General features: G+C 38.5%; 1 protein-coding gene across 5 annotated transcripts in view; it reads right to left on the minus strand.

Annotated features, from left to right (window-relative positions):
* ARHGEF33 (Rho guanine nucleotide exchange factor 33) overlaps positions 1-24,889 on the minus strand; it is a 74,000-nt gene that overhangs the window by 37,374 nt on the left and 11,737 nt on the right. For all 5 annotated transcript variants that reach the window (XM_043604116.1, XM_043604119.1, XM_043604121.1 and 2 more), the window contains exons 3-6: positions 10,282-10,392; positions 8,435-8,484; positions 1,040-1,204; positions 601-722 (exon numbers count right to left, since the gene is read on the minus strand). In XM_043604116.1, coding sequence (XP_043460051.1) covers positions 601-722; positions 1,040-1,204; positions 8,435-8,484; positions 10,282-10,306 — 362 coding nt within the window. In that variant the 5' untranslated portion in view covers positions 10,307-10,392. The remainder of the gene's footprint in view (positions 1-600; positions 723-1,039; positions 1,205-8,434; positions 8,485-10,281; positions 10,393-24,889) is intronic.

Below are 24,889 nucleotides of genomic sequence, written 5' to 3' on the forward strand. Positions count from 1 at the left end.
TTAGAGAAATTTTAGAAAATGAATAAAAAAAGAAAATCACTGGTGACCCCAGTATCTTAACACACCAATCATTATTTTAAAATTCATCTTTGTTATTTTACATTTTCACAGTTTAAATAAATTCTACATACCATCTTCTATCATTTTCATTCCACTTCCTATTATATTGAGTCCATGTAATCATCACCATCCATCTTTGATATCAACCAACTTCTTTTTAAAAATTTTTTTTATGTTTATTTATTTTTGAGAGAGAACATGTGCAGGGGAGGGGCAGAGAAAGAGAGAGGGAGACACAGAATCCAAAGCAGGCTCCAGGCTCTGAGCTGTCAGCACAGACCCTGATGTGGGGCTCGAACCCATGAACTGCAAGATCATGACCTGAGCTGAAGTTGGACATTTAACTGACTGAGCCACCTAGGCACCCTAATATCAATCAACTTCTATGATTCTATAACCTCCATCACATGCTGACCCACAGATTCCACCAGTATATAGACAGTTAGCTGTATACTGATAGCAGGGAAGGTGTTCTGGATGCCACTGGATAAGCCATTGCTTATGGCTTTGCCTTTCACCAATTTTTTGTAAGACACTCACTTGGCTTTAACTTTCCGAGATTCTCTTCGCTTTTCCTGCTGAAGCTGTTCAATTTTCTGTTGCATTTCTTCCTGTTTGGAAGTGATGGCCTGAATCATTGACATGGCATTGCTCAGCTCTTCCTAAAAAATAGGAATTGATACATATTTAATCTAGTAAAAGAGATAAAAGGATATAACATGGTATATAATACATATTTTAATACATATTTGTTGAATGAATGAATGAGAGATGAGCATCTTACTTCTACTGTGGCCTATAATTTTAACACAGAGATACAAGAAAGAAAAGCATGAAATAGATATTTTTTGCCTGATAACTAATGAATAGACCAGGAGGAAAAATTCTTATATTTGCCTGCTACATGAAAAGGTATTTTCTACTTCTGTGACTAAGACCAAGAACTTCTGTTTAGCAGGGAAATAGAAGAGGGGCCTACCTTGAAATAGTTTAACGAATTCTTCATCTCAGTAACTTTTTCTTCCATGGAACATCGGCAACTCTTAACCTTCTCTTCCAAAGCATACTCGCCATGTTGAATTCTGGACAGTTCTTGCATTGCTTCTGTGAAACCAGTTTTCAGTTCAGAGGCCAAGGCCTGCAACTAAATGATAATCGCCAAGAGTAAGTTCAGTTTGCTATTAACTATTATAAATAGTACTGCTGAACCCTTGAATTTTCCTTTTTTTTTTTTCTAAGAAACCAGGATATAGAAAATCTACAGCCCAGTAAACTAAAGTTTTGACAACTTAAGACAAACTTGGCCCCATTCATTTAGTGAAAAGAGGGTCTTTTATATGCAGCACATGCTGAAGCTTGATTATGACAAGCAAGCAAGCAATTAATTAAGTTTACAAATGTCCCTGCCAGCTATTGTTTCTTCTAACACCTTTGCTTAAAGTGAGATTTACTTGAAGAGCAACATATGCATGTGAAACAGAATCTTGATCCAGTAACCCTTTCAATTCCATGAAAGAAGGGATAGGTCATATTACCCCTAGTGGTATAAGAAAATGAAGAAATTCAGTCATTTTTTCCCCTTAAACAATTAAAAATAATAAAAAGAGTAATAACTAAGCATATCTGAGAATTTCTTTGCAGGTGAGGAAGTCATATAGATAGGTAGGTAGATAGTTGAATGATGTCATGGAAAAGGAGATAACACAGCATTTGCAGTGGTGGGAAACAGATAAAATGGTAGGAGTTCAGCACATTGTTGACAGTGATGTTGAATTCTCTCCAAGAGTCAAGCCTGGTCGTGTAGGAGTGTGCGCATTGGATTTCTGTTGTCAACTTCCACACCATGACAAAGGTATCAATTCTGGAGTCTGATAGGGTACAAATCCTAGCTCTCTCCTATATGAAGTAAGACCTAAGGCAAGTTGGTTAACCTCTTCACAGCAGTTTCCTCATACATAAAATAATTACTATAACACCTATTTCACAGGACTGTGTGGAGAATTAATGAATAAATGTAGATAAGCTTTCTGCTACAATGCATGCTTGTCCATAGAAGGTGTTCAAGAAATTTTAATTCTTCTCCCCCTTGAAGTGGCAAATCAAAAAGTTAAGCACAAACAGAAATGTGGAGAAAATGGAGCACTTCTACAGTTCAGGTTTTTTTATTGAACAAATGAAAAAAGCATTTCAACAGACAGAAAGTTAAGATAATAATAACAATAAGATAAAAATGTTACTTTCTTGAAATTTATGACCTTACACTCTGCTAAGTAGAGGAACTCTTAGCTCCAGATCTCTCTTTAAAACAGAACTTTTCACAAAATTAACAAAACTCCTTCAAATGTGTATTTCTAAACATTTTCAGAATCTGGTTATCCAAATTATTCCAACTTGCAAAAACACCTCCCACTATAAAGTGATTTGGTCTCCTACACCACATTTTAAAAATATAGGGTTTGTGTTTCACTGTGCCTCGCAAAGGTTTCTTTCAAGGGCTGGGAATAGGGAGGAAGTAGAGGAACCAAAGAGATCATTCTGAGGAAAAAAACAGGATCTGCCACATGTTCAGGGCTGGAAGCCGGAGAAACAACATGAGCAATCTGTATTTCACTCCAATCATTTTTAATTTTAATTAATCTTTGTGATGGATTTTAGTACACATCCTAATCTAGTCATCAGAATGGATTGAATCACCAGCTCAACTACTTTTGATCTGGTAATTCTCATTATGTAAATTCATCTTCTGTGAACAAAATTTAAAAAAATCAACAGTATATAATATCAAAGCAAAATTTATGCAAGTTTTAAAGTTGAAGGAAGGAAACCTGACATTCATTCAGGTGCTCTGAAATTCTCTCAGGTTTCCTCTTTGAAAAGAAAGGGAACCACTATCCGACAGAAATAGGTTTCATTATCACTGCTCCCTTAGGTGGATGTGTAGAGTTTTCCCCAGCAGCAAAATGCAGCAGTAGGATCCTCGGGGGGAAAGGACTTTTCCTCACCTGTAGAACCCCAGCTCTCAAAAAAAAAAAAAAAAAATTAAGTTTTCCCTAACAGCCAGGTTGTATGGGGACTTTGGGAATTTTGAAACCATTTTAGCTATGAGCCCATTTCCTTCCCATATATTACGTTGAGCCCCTTGGGTACCTAACACTGAAGTAACACTACTGCTTTATAAACGGCTTCACAACCACTGATCAGACAGGGAGGAGATGCCAAAAGTGAGCACCATCACACACCTGAGACACGTCACTTTTAAGATGCGTGGGGCTCAATGTCTTTAGCTGCTATGGACTGGTTTTCCAGTACCAACTGGCCATTCCTTTGTGAATGAAAAATACTCCCAGGACATGGACTTAATATCTTTTTTCTGCTGTCTCTTCAACTCTCTTGTTTGACAGCCCGCAGCCCACCCCAAGGATTAGAAATGGGTGTCTACCTTGTTCTCCAGCGAGTTGAACACGTTCCTCATCTCGTTGATTTTTTCATGAAGCTGCTCTAGAGAGGTTATGATCCCTCCATCCTGCCGCTGGAGACGGGCTCCCACTGGAGGCAGGTTCAGGGAAGACTTGTACTTCGAAGCCTAGGGTACCACAGAGGGCATCTTAGGCTCAAAGAAATAGGGGAGAGGAGTCCGAATTCTTCCTATTTCCTGTTCTTAATTTCTGTTTCTCAATTTTCTTTACTTTCTTGGCTTCTTAACTCTTCTCAAGGTGAATTTTAATCAATGTCTTCCAGTTTTTTTCCACCAAAGATCCCTCAGACTAAATTCTCATACATTATGCAAATTGTTCCCACTTGTTTTTTACACAGACTTGTTCTTCATTCTGTCCCATTATCAAGGTCAGAGACTACTATGGGGCAAATTCGGGGGACTGGGCCTGTGCCTTGAGAACCCTGCTGAGTCATAAATGTCAAGATTTGAAAAAACTCCAGAAGGCAGGCTGAATTCCTTCGACACCTGACTAAAGGCTCTGTGAGAAGCAGCACATGCTGGCAAGGATGCCAACATAATTTCTTTGGTTTCCCCCTAAACCAGGGTTTATAGAGAGGAAATGTGGTCTTTCTGCCAGCTTTCATATTCTTAATTTTAGGCCTCTTTATCAATCCCCATAAATGTAATAATTTAAAACACAAAGTGGGCAGCAAGTTGCCCGAATGGTCAAGAGCAAATTTCCCAAATCTACTCCTCTACACTCCGTATAGAATTTGATCCTTAATGTCATTCTTACTTCCATTCTTCCATTCTTAATGGAAGCTGATGTGAAGTGTGGCATGCTGGATATTTATCTTATCCATCCCCGAATGCACCACAGGCCTAGTAGAACTAATTTCTCTGGTGTTAGAAGATATTCCCCAATGGCAAAAAGAGACTGAGGCTCGAATAGGACTTACAAATCCTGGAAACTTACAATGACAATTTTAATGATGAAACCTATTGCTGTAGGACTGGTTCCCATGGTTTTTCAGTTAGGGGTCCTTTTGGCACATAATTCATTGGCTTAAATTCTTTTCATTACAGACAAAAAGAAAAAAGAAAAAAAATCTCTTCGAATCTCCTTACTTTAATATAACCACGAATGTTTTGGCACATTTCCTTCTGCTTTGTTCTATGAATGTAAGTGCAGACATTTATATGGTTGAAATCACCCTACAGATATATTTTTTATTCTGCCCCTCCTTTTTTTGCCAAACACTCTTATAAGCCTTTTCCTATAGCCTTCAAAATGTTTTCTGTCTATTTTTAATGGCCACTCAATATTCCATCCTGTGGTTGTGCCAGAGTTTACCCATTCAGTCTTCTTGGAAATCTATAACTTTTAATAACTTTTCAATATTATCGATAGTGCTGGCATATAATGCTTTTTATTTAAAGCTTTGTATGTATTTCAGATTATTGCCTTAGGATAAATTCCTAAATATGAAATTACTGTGAGTTTAAGGATGTTAGGCAGTATTTGACCTAAAGGGCTAAATTAGTGTATTTAGAAAAACATGTCTTGGATAAAATACATAAAACATAAGTAATATAAGTGGAGGAAGCTACAGGATTTACATCCCTACAAGTAAGCCAAAAACACAGTTGGAATTCACATCATCAGGCAAGAGTTGAGCTGGTCTAAATGGTGCAGTTACCACATCTGTTGCCTTGACTGGCAGATTCCACCAGCACTGCTCATGTTAATGGACTGTTATTTTAAAGAATCCTTGTGCAAACGGAAGTAATCAGTCTGAAGCAACACAATCTGACTCTGGAAAAGAGATTGGGTAAACTTTGAGAGGCCTATGTACAGCGGACAAAGGATGAGATTGAAGTGGGATGGATTGGATTCCAATCAAAAGGAATGTGAGCTAAGGAGCAGTCAGTGTATCCACACAGATTCACCTGTTCTGGTAATATTTCTGGAATGAACTGGGAGATAGTAGTGCTCGTTCTCCTGTCGGCTTCCATGACCTGATTGGGTCAATGTTCCTTACTCACCAAGGAGGTCAAGTCCATCCAAAGAACAGAGAGCCAATTAGAGGTATGGACATTTTAATACTTTCACTGTATTTTAACTAATAATTCTTACGAAAGCTTCCACCAATTTACACACACTCATCAGAACTAAATATTATTTCATTATTTGCTAATTAGATTGTTGTCAGCTTTGAAAACCTCAATCTTCTATTTATTAGCCATCTGTAATTTTACTTTGGTAAACTGTCTGTGTCCTTTGCCCTTAATCTACTGAGATCTCTGAAGTTTCCTTTTTTTACTGACTTGTATCAACTATCTTTATATCATTAAACCCTTATGATATTTTCTTGTAAGAAGTTTTCCCATTTGGTTATTTGCCTCTGAATTTGTTAAAAATATATTTATGTTGGGAAAAATTTTAATTGTGATGTGGGTGAAATCTCTCTGGCCCTTTACTTTGTGATTTCCTCCAGTGCTGTTTTACTTAAAAAGACATTTCACATCCAGATACAAGATAAATATTCACTAGTTCTAAACTTTTATGGTTTGACTTTTTTTATTTCTAGTCCTTTAATCCATTTTTTAGTTTATTTTGATTGGGGTATGAAGTAAGGATGTCTTCCTTTTCTTTTCCCTTTTTCCCAAAGAAGAACAAGACAATTTTCCCCAAAAGAACCAGACAATTTTCCAAACATCATTTGGCACCAGACTGAATAAGTGCATCAGATCTCTTGGCTCAAAGCAATATACACATCTTGCAGATATTCATTCATTCATTCAACTAATATTTATTGAACATGCATTATATTCCAGGCACTGTACTTCTGAGAATACAACAGAGAGCAAAATGTACTAAATCCCTGCCCTTGGAGCTTACATTCTAGAGAAGGAGACACACAATTAAAAAAAAAAAAAAAAGAAAAGAAAGAAAGAAACAAGTTAATATTTGCTATAATTTCAGGTAGGGATTGGGGTCTATCAAGAAAATAAAATAAAGACATAGAAAATGGCTGAAATATCATATTTTGCTTCAAATGTCATATTTTGCTCTCCCTTTTTGCTGTAAATTGTATTCTATTATAGTTAACCTCTCCCTGCTTCCCTCCTTCCTCTTCCTCTTCTTCTTTACTTCTCTTTCATCTTCTTTTGGTTAAATGTTGCTTGGAGTAAACAGACTGGGATTTAGGAAGCGTTCTTTTAAAACAAGGATGGGGTTATAATCACAGCACCACAGAGGTCATATAGACCAACTTCATTCCACTGCTTCATTTGTTCCACTGTGAACAGATGTACTTGGATTTGTGATACAATAAGAGAATGAGGCCACCCCCCACTGCTGCTATATTTAGCCAACATTCAGGGAGTGACCTACATAAAACCTATAATAGATTTTAAATCATACCTCAGTTTAAAGACATACTCACACTCATTCAAATGCATACACAGGTCAGATGTGAACAGAGTGGAGGTGGGCAGGGAAGGCATTTGAAGGTCATAGACGAGTGAGGCATCAAATTAGCACTGAGGAAAGACTGACCCCTGCTTCCAGGCCTTTGTTCAAGCTGGCCCCTCTGTTTGAAATACCCTTCCCCATATCCACTTACCAAATGATCAACTTGTCCTTAAATGCCTCATTGAAATCCTTCAGCCAATATTCATTCATCACTCCCCCATATCAATGCCTCTGTGTAATCCTTCCAGTGGCCTGCCTTGTGTGAGCTATTTATTGTATATGTTTTCCAGGTGGTGGACATTTAAAAATCAATTGTGAATGTCTGTTGCATCTGTTTTATTTTTCATTAGGCCAAGCAGTTGATTTTGCACATAGTAACTGCTCAATAAATATGTATTAAATTGAAATGAGGCTGTTTCCTCTACCCCTTTCCATTGCTGGTCTTGGTCTAGGAGCAATATGATTACAGAAATGTTTTCATAATCCTGTGTTGGCTTGCTCTGACTCGGCACACAGCGATGATATCTTGCATGATATTTCTGGGAACTATTGTTATTTTCACTTTACTTATCACTTAAACTCAACAAATCTAAATAACATTTCCCCCCAAAACTCTCCACTCTTCTGGATTCCTGTATCTCTTTTCAGGAGACCACTCTTTATCCTTACCACAGGTTAAAGTCTTATGGCCAACTTGAAATTACCCTTTCTGCCAGCCGCCACCAAGCCCTGTCAATTGTCTCTTCCTTCTCATGCTTTCCAGATAACAGTGCCTTAACTCTAGAGAGGAGCATGGATTTTCCTAGCCCAAGCTGCTTTTATATTACATATTATATCAGAATAAACTTCCATGATTTTTAAGGACAGAATTTTACTTTAAATTTACATTTAGAGATAGAAGCCAAATAAACACTGTTTAGAGAGCCAAAGCAGACCGATGCGACCCTTGTTGCAAACATATTATAAAATGTTTTGAAGAATTTTTATCTTTCTTGTAAATTATTTCCATTGTTTAAAAGGAGCTTAAATTTTTTTCTGTCACCATATTTGAACATTTGCAATGTTAACCTCCTTTCAGTTCTTAATGCTCTCTGCTAAAATAGCAAACTAAGAAAAAACAGACCTTGCTTTCTTCTTCTCTCTTACAGAAATGTTATTGCACAGTTTAATGGCCATAGTGTTGGTGGCAACAGGCAAGACAAGCAGAGTTGATTGGGAGGGGGGGGGGTGGCGGGTAGCACTGTAATTTATAACCTGGATAAGTTGTCCTTCAAAAATCAGTTTGCTCAAAAGTACAATGTGAATGGTGCTCTCTGCCCCGCCTACCTCAGTCTTGTTAAGTTAACAAACACCAATGACAAATGTGGAAGCAATTGTTGAGTGCTGGAAAACTTTATACATAAATGACAGTCATCACTATTACATATAGGAGTGTTCAAAACAATCTAAGTTGTCTTTACCTGGTAAATCTGTGTGGAAGGATTATTCATCGGTATATGTTCATTCTCTCCTGTGGGAAGAAAGAGCTTTGTTCAATGGACATGACTCATTCTGTCCCTATCCCCTTCACACACATGTAGGGAATAAGGGGACTTCTAGGATCTTAAATCTGTGGCTGCATGACAAGAAACCAATGATACAAGAACAAAACATAAGCTGGTGTAGGTGGTTTCTAGATTCACATCCTAATGACCAAACCGTATCTATCTGATATAACTCTTTCTTGTAGTAAAACAACAACACAAAACAAAAATGTCCTACCACAGTGGGCAAGTTTTGCAACCAAACTGAATGATGAATGCTCATTAATCAGCCAGAAGGGAATGCCCATGAAGGTTTCCCTCCTGTCCTTGGGGCTGGTAGAAGTTTACTTGAGAGGGTATTCTACAATTAGGAAGGCTGCCCCAGCACCTGTCTAGTTGTCACTGTGTTGTTCTCAGGAGGCCTGCATACAATGTCCTTGCCAAACTTCTGAGCTCTCCCCTGCTGTCACTGCCCAGATCACCTAAGGCAATCTTACTGTCTTCCTGGGCAAGAGGGTTGGTAGAAGGAAATTGTCAAAGGAAAGATTCTGGGAAGGATGCAGGCAGAAAGAAAATAGTATTGGCAACACTAAAGACTGAGAAACACAGGGCAAATACAAAGGAAATAGCAGGTTGTAAAAACCACTTACAAACTAGGGAGAAAAAAGGTCGGCTTACAGTGTACCTTGCAGAACCACACTGGTTGGCCATGAAGAAGGACAATCCAAGTAAAACATGCAGCTCACTGCTCATCCATTTAGCTATATCTCCACTGTGTCACTCTGCAGTTTATAGATTAAAGCCATGGTTGGGGCGCCTGAGTGGCTCAGTCGGTTAAGCATCCGACTTCGGCTCAGGTCATGATCTCGCGGTCCGTGAGTTCGAGCCCCGCGTCAGGCTCTGTGCTGCCAGCTCAGAGCTTGGAGCCTGTTTCAGATTCTGTGTCTCCCTCTCTCTCTGACCCTCCCCCGTTCATGCTGTCTCTCCCTGTCTCAAAAATAAATAAATGTTAAAAAAAAATTTTTTTTAAGCCATGGTTGCGAATATTTGGTTGTGTGGATGTATGTATTGTTCACTTAAGATATGGTGGTACAGAAAACCCTTCCTTAGAGGAGCCAACCTCTAAATAAATATAAATAATAAATAATACATAACCTCAGCCCAGAGCGTACACAGACAGAAGGCTGTTCCTACAAAATCTAGATGGTTTAAGATCACCACAACTCCCCACACAAGTCTGAGTAAAGATTACTTAGCCCATTTTATACTATGTCCCAACAGCCTGGTACCATGGCAAGAACCAGAACATGGGAACCAAGTCCAGGCTCCCAGATCAAACTTTGACACTTTGTGATTGTAGCCTGACATCTCTATGACTGTTTCCTTATCTGTAAATTGGAGAGGATGACAGAAACTACTTCTGTATGGTTGATTCTATACGGTAAAGATGAAAAGAGAGAGCACTTATGTTTCTAGGCTAACCTAGAAGGTGTTGGGTGTTTATTAGTTGAATCTGTATCTTGGCCTTATTCAGCAGGTTGCTCTGAAGCAAGTCCCAAAGTTATTGCTAAGAAAAATAAGATAACAACTCACACCAAATTATAGATACAGCATTTCCCGCTTTTCCAGCACCAAGTCTGTGCTCTTTGTGGTCATTATATAATAAGGAAATGAGAATAGCCAAGGCAACTTATTCTCATGTTTTGATACAATGGCAAAAGAAGACTGAAACCTACATTTCTTAAGTTCTGAGATCTAAAGCAAGACATTGGAAAAAATCTAACCTTGCTTTGTTTTGGTCTTTTCCATGGTGCCTGTTGCTTCTTTCCTCCACCTTACTCTTCAGCATTCCATCTTCATTGTCCCTGGATCAGGCCACCCCTTCTTCTCTGGACCTGCCCATTGAAATCAACAGGAAGGGTTAGCAGGCAGAACTGGTGAAGTAACTGGACTTACTTTATGTGCTAATTTAAAATGATTGGAATGAACACAGCTATTAGAAGCAACTTGAGGTTTATGTAATTTCAGAAGAGTGAAGATACTAAGTTCATACCTAGTTTAAAAGGTAAAGTTAACTGGGGTGCCTGGGTGGCTCAGTCGGTTGAGCGTCTGACTTCAGCTCAGGTCATGATCTCACAGTTCATGAGTTCAAGCCCACATCAGGCTCACTGCTATCAACACAGAGCCTGCTTCAGATCCTCTGTTCTCCTCTCTCTCCCCTCCCCCACTTGCACTCTCTCAAAAATAAATAAACATAAAAAAAAAAAGTTAGGGGCACCTAGGTGGCTCAGTCAGATAAGCATCCAACCCTTGATTTATGCTCAGGTCATGATCTCACAGTTTGTGGGTTCAAGACCCATGTCAGGCTCTGTGCTGACATCGTGGAGCCTGCTTGATTCTGTCTCCCTCTCTCTGCCCTTCCCCTGCTCACTCTATCTCTCTCAAATAAAAATTTAAAAAATAAAATAAAGTTTAAAAAATTTAAAAAATTTAATGTATAGTTTTTAATATATTCTTTTTTGGATCATATCAATTACTTTAGGCCCATTGATTTTATTAATAGGTTATATAGTTCAGGGAAATCATCTTAAGAAAAAAACAACTTGATGGGGTGCCTGGGTGGTTCAGTCAGTTAAGCATCTGACTTCGGCTCAGGTCATGATCTCACAGTTCATGGCTTCTAGCCCCACATCAGGCTCTGTGCTGACAACTCAGAGCCTGGAGCCTGCTTAATATCCTGTGTCTCCTCTCTCTGCCCCTCCCCTGCTTGTGCTCTGCCTCTCTCTTTCTCTCTCTCTCTCTCTCTCTCTCTCTCAAAAATAAACATTAAAAAAATTTTTTTAAAGAAAAAAAAAAACTTGAGCAAGTATGAAGGCCAATACATCACACAGTAAGCTCCTGGATGACCTTGTTCCCACTTTCAGCATCTGGCAGACTACACACTGGAGGTGCTTATCAAATGTGGCCTGGTTGTAGCGACCATTGGACACATAGCTGCGGGTTCAAAATGCGATTAAATGTCAGTGTTGTGGATGTTGGACCTCTTTTTGGCCATCTAGAACTTTAATCCTTTCCAATGATTGATCAACATATAATAATTTATAAATGAGGGATATCAAGAAAATCAAGGCTATATACTTTTGGGATCTTACACCCTTTTCACATGAGCATGAACATTATGTCAGGGTAGAGCATCTTCTCTAGTTATCTGAATGTCTTTTACAGCTGATGTGAGTGTTACTGAGATGAAAACTTTCTTCTCCTTAGCAGCTGTTCCTTTGTTTGACAACTAATGCATTCTTTGATGTATGTAAATTAAATCATGAAACGTTAGAGCCAAAGGCCCTGAGAAAATTATTTCATCCAGCTTCATCATTTATAGGTGAAGCAACTGAGGTCTGGAGAGTGGAAGAGAAATGACCTGCCCAAAGCCACACAGCTTTGAAAATGACTTTTAGAAGTGATTTCTGTTACTGTTTAGAGGGAAAAAAAGTTTGAAATATGTAAAGCCATGTTTTTATGGCTAATTACTTCCTAGGGATTTAGTTATCTAATTTGCAAGTCATTGAAAACAAACCAAAAATACCATTCATATATCATAGATATAGTGTAAATTTGCACATTTTCAGAGTTAGGACATCATCAAGCTCACATATGTACACATGGTCATGGATTTCAAGACATAACCAAAACAGTGTGGTTAATATAGGGTAAATACGAATTTTTATTTTATATATTTAATTACAGAAGTAACAAAACTACATTAGAGAAAATTTGGAAAACATAGAAAAGACAACTCTAATGCCTTCACTTAAGTAGCCATGATGATCATTTAGTTGTATTGCCTGCCCATCTTTCTTTCTCTTGAATGTTTTACATGATTGTTCATGGACCTACTTGTATCTACTATCTCACCTGCATTATAGCACGAGCATTTTACTTTCTTTTTAAAAACTGGATCATTGTTGGGCGACCTGGGTGGCTCAGCCAGTTAAGCATCCGACTCGGTTTCGGCTCAGGTCATGATCTCCCCGTTCATGAGTTCAAGCCCCGCGTCGGCTCAGCACTGACAGCACAGAGCCTGCCTGGGACTCTCTTTCTCCTTCTCTGTCTCTGCTCCTCCTCTCCTCTCTCTGTCTCTCAAATAAATTAATTAAAAAAAATTTTTTTTAACTGGATCATTGTTACTCATGGTTTTTTTTGTTGTTGTGGTCACTTTAGCAGAGAGTGGCAGCATTCCTCCCCAGTCCCAGTTGGTGTTAACAATCTGCCGGTGTTTTTCCACTCTTCTCTCCATTTTCATATCACCATGTACAAACATATATACAGAACATACATGTCATGGTAGTATCCCACTACACCTCCCTGCATCTTATTTCTTTCATGGCAGTCTTTCCAAGTTAATGGGTGTAGAGCTAATAAATTGTTTTTCATGGCTGCACAATACCTGAGGTGTGAATGACCTATGTTAATCATTTCTGTATTGATGTACATTCCCTCTATTTCCATTATTTTGCCACTGCAAACAATGCCACAACAAACAGCTTGGTACATAGAGCCTTACTTTTAATTATGTGGGATTTTAATAGATATGACTAGGCTGCTTTACAAAAAGGCTGTAATTGTTCCCATATCCCCCAGGAAAACTGTGTGAGTACCTTTTCTCCTGCATCCCATCCCGGCCAATAGCAGATGTTAACACTTTTTAGTTCTTGCCAGTCAGATGAGTGTGACAAGGGATATTTCATTGTTACTTTTGCTGATTGCTAGAGTTACCAAGCACCTCTACGTGTCCTTCCTGTACATTTAGATTTGCTGTTTGGGGATTACCTATTCCTCTGCTTTGCATATTTTCCCATTGAGTCATCTGTCTTTTCCTTATCAATTAGTAAGAGTTTTTATATTCTAGAGATTAGATTTTTATTTGTCATGTGAATTTTAGTTATTTTTCCCAACTGTCTTTTTTGTCTTTTGACTTTGCAGTCACTTTTGCTATTAAAACATTTTTGAATTTATGAAGTCAAATAGAACTTTTTCCTAATTTACTTCTTGATTTCTTGAGCTGCTTTAAAAGTTCTCTGTATCCTACGACTCCTGGATGGCTTAGTCAGTTAAGCATCTGACTCTTGATTTCAGCTCAGGTAATGATCTCACAGTTTGTGGGTTTGAGCCATGCTTCAGGCTCTGCACTAACAGTGCAGAGCCTCCTTGGGATTCTATCTCCCTCTTTCTGCCCCTCCCCTGCTTGCTCTCTATCTCTCTTTCAAAATAAATAAACATTTTTTTAAAAATTTTTTAAAAAGCTCTATGCAGCCCCAAGATTTTATATGTATGTTTCCCTAAACTTTCTTCTCAGGCTTTCATTATTTTTAAGTGTTTCATTCATTTGGAACTTGTTATTATAATATATGGTGCAGGGGAGTGTTAATTTCTTTATTTTCCAGATGGATGGTCACTTGTACTGGCACCGGCCATTACATAAGCCATCCTTTTCTTTCATGGAATTGAATATTACTTTTGTCACGCAGAGATCTTTTATACGTCCTCTATCCTATTCTGATCTATTTCTGTTCCCAAACCACAAACTATGGCTGTTCTTCTGTGTTTTAAACATATTTGGTAAGGCAAGTCAACTATTATTTTTTTTTATAATTTGCTTTACCTGACATTTATTTTTCCATGTGAATAAATGAACTCCAAAGTCATTTTACCCATTACAAAAAAATTTAAATTCTCATTGGAAATGCATTAGATTTATATATTAATTTGGGAGAACTGATATTTTCTTACATCAGATCTTGTCATCCTTGAACATGTATATTCTTTCCATTTGACTGGATCTTGTTTTAGGTCTTTCAATCAGATTTTATTGTTTTTTTCTTAAAGATCCGGTACTGTTCCTGTGAAATTCATTCTTAAGTATTTTTTATTGCTATTTTAAATGGTACTTTTTCACTTCTACTTCTAGCTGGTTTTTGTATTCTCTATTTCTTTGCATATTTATTTTACATTTAGCCACCTTAGTAAATTCCTTTATTAATTATGGAAGATTTTTAAATGAGTATTTATTCAGCTTTCTAAATTTTTTTTAAAGTTTGTTTGTTTGTTTATTTATTTATTTATTATTATTTTTTTTTTTAGTAATCTCTACACCCAATGTGGGACTTAAACCCACGACTCCAAGATCAAGAGTCAAATGCTCTTCCAACTGAAGCAGCCAGGTGCTCCCTTTTTAGGTGATTTTTATCCTTATTTTCAAATATTTATACTGGTTATTTCATTGTCCTATCTTATTGTATTTGTTAGAGCTTCCAGAATAATGTTTACTAATAATGGTGATAGTGGACATCATTATCCATTTTCTGATTTTAATGTAAATGTCTTTAAAGTCATTTAGAATGATGCTTCTTATTTGGTAAATCATCTCTATCATACTTAAGTAATTTCCTTTTAGTTCTATTTTACTAAAATTTCTTATTAGGAATGGATACTATATTTTATTAGTACTCTCAAGAGCTATTGATAGAATTGCTTTTTTCTCCTTTTTTTTTTTTTTTAATTTTTTTTTTCAACGTTTATTTATTTTTGGGACAGAGAGAGACAGAGCATGAACGGGGGAGGGGCAGAGAGAGAGGGAGACACAGAATCGGAAACTGGCTCCAGGCTCTGAGCCATCAGCCCAGAGCCCGACACGGGGCTCGAACTCCCGGACCGCGAGATCGTGACCTGGCTGAAGTCGGACGCTTAACCGACTGCGCCACCCAGGCGCCCCTCTCCTTTATTATTTTAATGAATTTTGCTGATTCCCTGATGTTGAATCATCCTTGCATTCCTATAATATTTGCTTGGCTGTAAGTAAACCTCTTTTGGTACACTGAACTCTATTTGTTAATATTTAGGCATTTTGTATCTATATTCATAAATGATTTTGATCTGTGGGAGGTTTATTGTTTTTTGTCTTTTATTCTTTTTTGGCATTCAGATTACGCTAGCTTCTTAAAATGAATTAGAGAGTTTTCAATCTTTTCCTATAATTTAGAAATTTTTCACTTAAGTTGGAATTATCTGGTGTTTAAAAGATGATAGAGTATAGCTATGAAACCGCTTGGACCTGGTGCCTTTTTAAAAAAAGGTAGACAGATCTTGCTCAAAGGTAATTGATCTATTCAGTTTTTCTGATTAATTTTGTAATTTATGTTTTCCTAGGAAACCATGTATTTCCTTACGTTTGTCAACCAATCTGTTGATAGAGCATAAGCATCTTTCCATGTGCCATATAAAGAATGGTGGAGAGAGAAATAACATTTATTGAACACCTGCTATGTGCCAATCACTATGCTTCATATTTATTTATACTGTCACATTTAATTGAATCCTCATATTGGTCCTGTTGAACACGTATTATTATCCTCGTTTTATAGATGAGAACATTGAGACTTGGAAAAAGGAGGTAATATTATAGCCAGGATCGTAGTTTAAAAATGGCAGAGGGAGCCAGGATTGCGACTTAGGTCTCTGTGATTTCAGAACTGGTACTTTTATTACTTGCAGCTTTCTCCAAATAGTTAGCAACCATTATATTTAGTTACTGAAAGATAGTTGTTTAAGGAAATGTGTTATTGTTTTCTTTCGTTCCCCAAGATTATTGAACATTAGGAGAGTTTTTTGGTTTCCACTATAACAAATGAATATTAAAAGGAATATAGTTTTTTTCTTTCCATATTTAAGACATTGTTTTTCCTTAGGCAAGGTTTCCAGAAGAGAATTACTAGTTCCAACACTATGGTCATATTAATGACTAACATATATCGAAAGGCACATCTTAAAAGGGAGGATAACAACAAGATTACATGGAAAAGTAGTATGACTTTTTCTAGGAAAAGACTTACTACATTCTGAGATTCCCTTTGAGATCTTACTTATAGTCTTTTCCTCATTTCCTGTGGGAATCCCTTACTCTCTGAGCCCGTTCTCTGCTCTCTCCTTCATTGCCCTGGAATCACTTCCTACCTTTGAATAACCATCAAATGCTGCCACATTCCTCTCACCAAGTTCATATGGCTTCTACTCCTCCCCAGTCTTCCTCCTGTCTTTCCATCTCTACAGTGCTAACCTTTAAAAACACCTGTGTGGGCCTTGGCAGACCCTTGAAAAATGTTTTTAGGAAAAGTCTCTTAGTTACTAAACCTTGCCTGATCATTATATAGAGCAATGGTTTTCAGTCTGTACTCTTCAAAGCCCTCGGGCTTTTTCAAACCTGCCTTGGGAACAGAAACAAAGCCACCAAGCTCGTGGAGTCCCGGGCCCCCTCTCTCCATCCCCTTCAACTAGAGTCTCTTTGTTCTTGCCTGAAAACAAACTGCAGCTTGTGGGGAAGCATTTCCTTTTAAAATTGGTTTCTGCTAGGGGCACCTGGGTGGCTCAGTCAGCTGAGCGTCCGACTTCGGCTCAGGTCATGCATGATCTCACGGTTTGTGGTTCGAGCTCCACGTCGGGCTCTGTGCTGACAGCTCAGAGCCTGGAGCCTGCTTCGGATTCTGTGTCTTCCTCTCTCTCTCTCTCTCTCTGCCCCACCCCCACTCATGCTCTGCCTTTGAAGAATGAATGAACATAAAAAAATTAAAAATAAAATAAAATTGGTTTCTGCTGCTTAAAAACAAAGGCTCTAAAATTATTGCAATAGAGAAATAGGAATTAATCTAAGAAGTTATAGCCAGATTTTATGAAATTAATAAAGTTTATAATATTAGTAAAGTTACTACAAGCCTAAAGAATACTGAGAAAAATCTCCTGACCCTCCCCCAGACTGACCTAGAATGTATACCGCACACACACATACACGCATAAGACCACAAAAACTTAGGATTGTCTATTACTTTCCAATTACTGCTGTGACAGAAAAAGAAAGTTTGGCACTTTGGGGAATTGAAATTAATTGAAAGCAGACTTGAGCTAATTTTCATTTCAGTGTCCTTTATTGAATGGGTCTTTAGTGCACATTTCTAATTTAGTAGAATGAGAACTTTTTATGTTGGGGGGAGGGTGATGAGGAAATATTTTCCCCTGAAACTAAAGTAATTCATCAGGACAAATTCTGCAAACATTTTCAGAGAAGAAAATCTCTAAAATCTTTGGTAGAAGAATGCTTGAAAAAAATTATGGAAGTAGTTGTTTGTTTTTTTTCTATAGCTTAGAAGTGACATAGGTTTTATGAAATGGCATATTTCATGACCTTGTTTGTACATATGTCACTGTTTGCAGGTTCTCCTACATTGTATCACTTGATCATTGCAACAGTGCTGTGCAGGGCACTGTTACCACCCAGGACCAAAGGAAACTGAAGCTCTGAACAATTAAGTATTTACTCAAAGTTACACAAGAAGTAGCTCCAAGTAAGACCACTATTCTATTAGCCTACATCTTTAAATAAGCCACTTCATAACACAGGATTCCAAAACACTATAATAGAAGGAACCACTTTTACTGTCATTAAAGATGTATTCTTGGGGTGCCTGGGTGGCTCAGTCAGTTAAGTATCTGACTCTTGATTTTGCTTCAGGTAATGATCTCAAGGTTTATGGGATTGAGCCCCTCATCAGGCTCTGCGTCGACGGTGTGGAGCCTGCTTGGGGTTCTCTCTCTCTCTCTCTCTCTCTCTCTCTCTCTGTCCCTCCCCTGCCCGTGCTCTCTCTCTCTCTCAAAATTAAATAAACTTTAAAACAAATGTCTTACTTCCTATATGGGCTCTGCGAACTGTTTGAACAAACAGGTTAAATGGATTGGTAAAAGGAGAAAAGTTCCGGCAAGTCTGATGAGACAGAGGGAGATTGAGAGAAAAAGAAAGAATACAAAATAGGACAAAGAAGAGGGCTATAACCACCAATTCAGAGGCTATGAAATATTATTTTAAAAATTCTGTTTTTGGGGGCGCCTGGGTGGCTCAGTCAGTTGAGCGTCTGACTCTTGATTCCAACTCAGGTCATGATCCCAGGATTGTGGGATCAAGCCCCACATTAGGCTCTACTCTGAGTATGGAGCCTGCTTAGCATTCTCTCTGTCTCTCTCTGTCTCTCTCCCTCTGTCCCACTTCCCTGCTTGTGTGCTCTCTCTCTAAAATAAAATAAAATAATTTAAAAATTGTAATGTCAACCACAACACCTATTTAGAGAAGATAATTGAAAGAGGGGTGTCAAATGTCTATGCTTCAAATAAGAAATAATCTAGGATAATATCACAAGAAATTTCTGTAATAACAGTGACTGTATTATTTAATCTGTATCAGAGAATAGGATATATGTAAATCACGAAATCCATCCCATGAGATTCTGATACCAAAGCTACTCTAGGATAGCCTAAATAAATAAAATACAAATATTCTAAATAAAATGTCTGAAAGCAAAATTACAATACCATGAGTTCGTTCTAGAGTGTAAAAATGGCTGGATGCTTACAAATCTATTAATACAGTTCATTAATCAACATAATTCAAGAAAGGAAAGAGAGCACAGTGTGACCCTTAGAAGCAAAATGGTAAGGAGATAAAGCAAATTTCACAATACCTGGGCACAGATGCAAGTGTTTATAATGAGGACACCTCAATGATAATGTAATTTTTGTACCTGCTTCCAAAAATATATACAATCATCAAATCATTCTTGAATACATAGCAACTTATGGTGGCAAAGGCAATAAATTAAAGAATTAAAATATAGGACCACCAGACATCCCTCAAAATAAGCAGTCTTATTCACAGAACAGATGAGCACAAGGGAAGGGAAGCAAAAGTAATATAAAAACAGGGAGGGAGGACCAAACATAAGAGACTCTTAAATATGGAGAACAAACAGAGGGTTACTGGAGGGATTGTGGAAGGGGGGAGGGGCTAAAGGGTTAGGGGTACTAAGGAATCTACTCCTGAAATCACTGTTGCACTATATGCTAACTAATTTGGATATAAATTTTTAAAAATAAAATAAAATTTTAAAAAATTAGCTGAACAAGAAAAAAAATAAGCAGTCTTATTTTGAAAATGGTCTTTGGTCCTCAAGTCAGCCTCTTAATTAACTTTTTCCCGAATATAGGTGTTGCTAGAAAAAGGTCAGCCCTGCCACTGACCAGGTCATAAGGCCATCATCACATCCTTGGTTAACTGCGTGAGCGCTAGTCTCCTCACCAGACTGTGAGCAACCTGGGAGCAGAGTGGTGGTCTTATTCATCTTTGTATCCCCAGCTCCTTGTGCCATTTTGGGCACATCATCAACGAATATTCATGGAAATGAACTGAATTCTCATCCAGTACCACAAGAGAAGCATGCTTTTTCCCACACATGCTTCACATAAGCAAAAAAGAATTACTGTTACATAGAACAAGGGTTTAGCCTGGAGGTAATTTTTGTTAGGGGGGAAAACCCATCAAGCAAAGTTTTAGTGGCAGGATGTATCCCCTGTGCCCACCATTGGAACCAGGATAGAGCAGGATCTCCTGACGAATGGTCCCACACCAAAACGAATTATAACTGAAGCTCACCATTGCCAGCAACCTCAGAGCACCCAAAGCCAGTGAGAAGAGGGCAAAGAGTGGGTGATTCCATAGATCAAGAGCACACAGAGGTTCTTTACATCAGAATATGGAATGACAGAGATCCTTCCACTTCCACTCCATGGGGCATTAAGTTGTTTGTTTACCCTAATATCAGTCAGGATAGTTATTTGGTTGAGCTGCCATGTGTCAACATGTCAATCAGAAAACAAAGAACACCAGCATGCTAACACGCACACACAACAACCCAGTGGTTAGAGATAACTATTTTAAAATTAAAATTAAAATTTAACTTATCATGTCATTTAAGACATCAAAACGTACCAAGAGTTTCCGACCCTGTTACTTCCAGGGGCTCTTCTGACTCATTTTATTGACTGGCATACATAAATGTGCCAGAACCCAATTTCGTGAACCTGAATGCTTTATAGTATGGGTCTGGTTAGGAAAATGCGCCCTCTCTCTTTTCTTATCCCAGTTTGACTCACTTTAATTTCAACCTTTCAAACAGGCTCTCTCCCTGGATTCATCTGAGTTGAAGTTCAGAGCCTCTCTGAGACACTCTGCAAGAGATGGAGAGAACAGTGTGGCCCCAGTGCAAGGCAAATGCCTACTTCAAAGGAAGATGAAGTGACTGTCGCTGTATTCTCACCAGGTTGGTCCTGCCTGGGAAAATGGGAAGGGCAAGAGAGGCTCCTGGGAGAGCTGTGAAGGAAAGAGCCTGAGCCCCAGAGAGAGCTCCCTCCAGCCCTAGGGATGACCCTAATTAGCAGAGCAGTCTATCAACATGGCCAACTTCAGCTAGTCCTCAGGAAGCATTCCTCCTGCTGAGGCAGAGACAGCAGCGGGCCTCACAAGAGCTGGATCACGTGACTGAGTTAGTAGTACCTTGTGAAATAGATCATCAGTCACCAAAGCCTTTTTAGGTAAGAGGGGAAACCAGGTTACCGCTGCCTCTCCTGGGAGAAGTTTTTTCATAGTTCAAATAAAGTGACACATCCAATTTGGATCTGCCTTTGGCACTTTCAGAACTGCTAGAAAGGAGAATAGAGCAAATCCAATCTTGAGAATGACTGTAATTTCTCATTACCTCCCAGGGAGCTCCAGAAGTTGGAAATCATAGACAAACCCTGCAAATCTATAACTTCAGTTAGAAGAATAGCCCCCAGCTCGTGCACCATTGACAGGAGTCAGTGATGTTCTTGAGCCACTAAAAAACGACAACATTCTCCCTGCACAACTGGTCTATGCATTTATACCTGAGGATCTCAGTCCCTGCCTTTCCCCTGCCTTAAAACCCTCTGCACTCTGCCAACCCAAATCCCACTCAACCTTCAAAGGGCAATTATTCCCTTCATAAGCCTGCCTTGACGTCACCTATTCTCCTCAACTGTCACCTATCCCCACAAAGGCAAGGATCATCTTATAACCTGTTATGACTAGAGTCCAACAACATATTAACCTCGATATAAGACGCATTCAATATTTTTGTTCATCGATGAAAAAATATAAATTCATCATTAGTTTGATTGTTTCTTTAATCATTTCAGCCTGTTTCATACACGGCCTTCCTAGAGCTAAAGCATACTGAACCCAATCACTGAGTACTTTCTTACCATTTCTTACCAATATCTGGAAAGTTTGGCGCAAAGTGGAGAGGTCTAGAAATACTCCATAAAGAGACCAGAACACGTTGGGACTGGTTTCGCTAAGAAGCTATATATACTGATTCCTAAATCTCTTGTTGCACTGTTTCGATTTCCTTTTGGGAACAACTTGGGACAAGAATAAGTAAATGAAACATAGAAGTTTTCCATCCTCCTGTCTCCACACAACTACATACTTCTGCCATCCCGGAGAGTTAGATAGCAATCCTATCCTTCAGAACCTTGAAAAATATACTGTATATAGAAACACAGTGAACAATCTCAGTTGAAATCTATTCCAGGGCTGCCTAAACATACTATAAGGAAATCATTCCCTGCACAGATTATGCCCGTTTCATCCTGTCCTGATGTCATTTGAAAATGATTCCCTTACCTGAAGGCAAATCAGTCTAACAGAGGGGCACACACATGCTGAGCCACATCATTTTCCACCTCCAATGCTGGGGACTTAGTGCCTTTCATAGACCATCCATTTTGCTTTTCAATCATGCAATCTGAACATTTTCACCAAGGCTTCCCATCATGGATCAATGTAAAAATGTTCCCCCCAGATCCTGACCTGCTGATTGGCAGGGTCAAGAAATGGGAAGAACACTGGACTAAGATCCGACCCTGACTGCTCACTCGGCAGGGCCAAGAGGAAGCCACGAGAGTCTGGGCTTCCATTTTCTCAGATCTAGTACAAGGAGGCTCTCAAAGTCTTTGGAGCTCTAAAATGCTGAGATTAAAATCCAGCAGGGTAAAAAACAAAAAATAAAAATTTAAAAAATAATAATAATAAATAAAATCTAGCAGGGTATCTCCAAATATTACTTAGCAACTTGGTGATATAGCAACCGGTGGCCTCCCTTCCCCAGCCCCTCAGTCCCCACAGCCTCCCATAATTGTTTTTTTGTTCAGTCTGAAACACCAAAAAACCAAAATGAAAACAAAACAAAAAACCCACTATAACCGCAACTGGAATTATGTTAAGTAGTTTATAATTTCCCAATCCTTAATTCTTTCAGTATGCAGTTTGGACTGTTTTTTAGTACTCAGGTCGTTTTGTTTGTTTGGTTTGGTTTTGGGTTTTCTGTTTATTTATTTATTTATTTATTTATTTATTTATTAGTAATCTCTGTACCCATTGTGGGGCTAAAATCCATGACCCCAAGTTCAAGAGTAGCATGCTCTTCCAACTGAGCCCACCAGGTGCCCCTAGTACTCAGGTCTTTATTTTGAGGGAAAGAAACAAAACTGACTTTTCTTCTGATCTTTTTTTTTCCCCTGCTAAATGAATATCCCTGGTTGTTATATTTCTTTCCAATGAATATTTGCACTTGGCTGTTCCATGGTCACCTCAAACTCAAGCTGTTTTTTTTTTAATGTTTCTTATTTATTTTTGAGACAGAGAGAGACAGAGCATGAATGGGGGAGGGTCAGAGAGAGAGGGAGACACAGAATCCGAAGCAGGCTCCAGGCTCTGAGCTGTCAGCACAGAGCCCGACGCGGGGCTCGAATTCACAGACCCTGAGATCATGACCTGAGCCGAAGTTGGACGCTCAACCGACTGAACCACCCAGGCACCCCTCAAGCTGTTTTTATCACACTGGTCATCTTAACCTATCCAGCCTCCTCCTTCAGATTCCTCTAGCTCTGTCATTAGCACTACCATTGACCCAGGCTCAAGACCTCCGAATGAACTTCCTCTCCCCGTCCAGTCTAAAGGAAGTAAAATCCTTCTGAGTCTTTCTTTGTCAGATTTCTTAAATTTCCTCCTTTGCTTTTCATGTTACCTCTTTGTTTCAACCCTGACTCCTCTGTGCCTAAACCTCTGTAGGAGCTTCCTAATTAGTTTATTCAACACTCTAGGCCACTACTAGATTATTTTCCTTTGGTCGTTTCTTACTCCTTCTCAAAAACTTGAGTTATAAAATGTAATACATAAATTATTTTTTCAGGGTCCTCCACAATGTCCCTGACCTTCCTCTCCAACCTTGTTTCCAACCTGTAGGGGATAATTCCAGCCTTCTGAGTTAATTCATCACCTACATTCCTGCCTTGTCTCCCCCATTCCTTCTGCCTTGTCTGCCTTCCTCACCCTACCCCAACTGTCAAATCCTTCCTCATTCCCTGAGGTCTAACTCAGGCCCATAACCTCTGGAACTTCCTCCTTCAATCCAATAGTAAATTAGCCCTCCTTTCTTGGAATCCTCTGAACTCAATTGGAACCAAAACCATGACTTTCTACTGTTATTTATCTTACATAAATAATCTCATTGTCTAAATAGATTATAAACTTCTTGAGAAAAGAGATTATTTCTTCCACCTCTTGGGATCCTTGGTGCCCATTCTATGTTCTTACATAGAGTAGAATCTTGTTCAATAAGATGACAAAACTGCCAAACACTGTCAATGATAACTATTTAGCACATAATCTAATGTGTTAATTAGGTGTAATCAACTATTAGTAATTAATTGGCTAAGTGCTCTCTTAGCTAAAAATCTGATAATCAGTAGTCACGGATGTAGAGACTAAGGGAGGAAGAACTTGGCCACAGGAAATCCAGGCTGGGATAGTGGAACAGAGGGATTTAAGGCTCTATCTCAGCCCTAGAGGGCATTTTCAGAGTTACAGGGTCAAAAGTAGATGATCTGTAGTGGCTTAGCCCTTGTCAGATATATATTTAATTCAAATAAGATTAGAATTATATTATATATATATTATTATATATATTATATATTTATATGTTATATTTATATATTCTATATTTATGTATTATCTCTGTATATAGAATATATAATTATATATTCTATATTATATATAATCTTATATATTATTATTATATATATAACATACACACACACACACACACACACACACACACACACACACTAGACTAGAAAGTTTTGGATTTAGAGGTAAAGTGAATCCTTTTCATCCTTAACCCACTTTGGAATGCACCTTAGCAACGTCACTACCTGGGGTTTGCCCACTTCTTTTCTTTAAACATCCACAGGACCTGCCTTCAGCCTGCAGTGTCTGCTATTCATCTGCTTGGGGACCCACACTTCCAGCCTCCTCCAAAGCAAATCGCCTTATAGGCAGCAAAGGAGCCAGCAGATGCAAGATGAATCTGGGGCAGGGCAGGGGGGAGGCCCACCCTTTGAAAGCAGTATTTCCAATCTAGTCCTTGATTCTTTACC

The sequence above is a fragment of the Prionailurus bengalensis genome, chromosome A3 (assembly GCF_016509475.1).
Source record: "Prionailurus bengalensis isolate Pbe53 chromosome A3, Fcat_Pben_1.1_paternal_pri, whole genome shotgun sequence".
NCBI classification, from domain to species: Eukaryota; Metazoa; Chordata; class Mammalia; order Carnivora; family Felidae; genus Prionailurus; species Prionailurus bengalensis.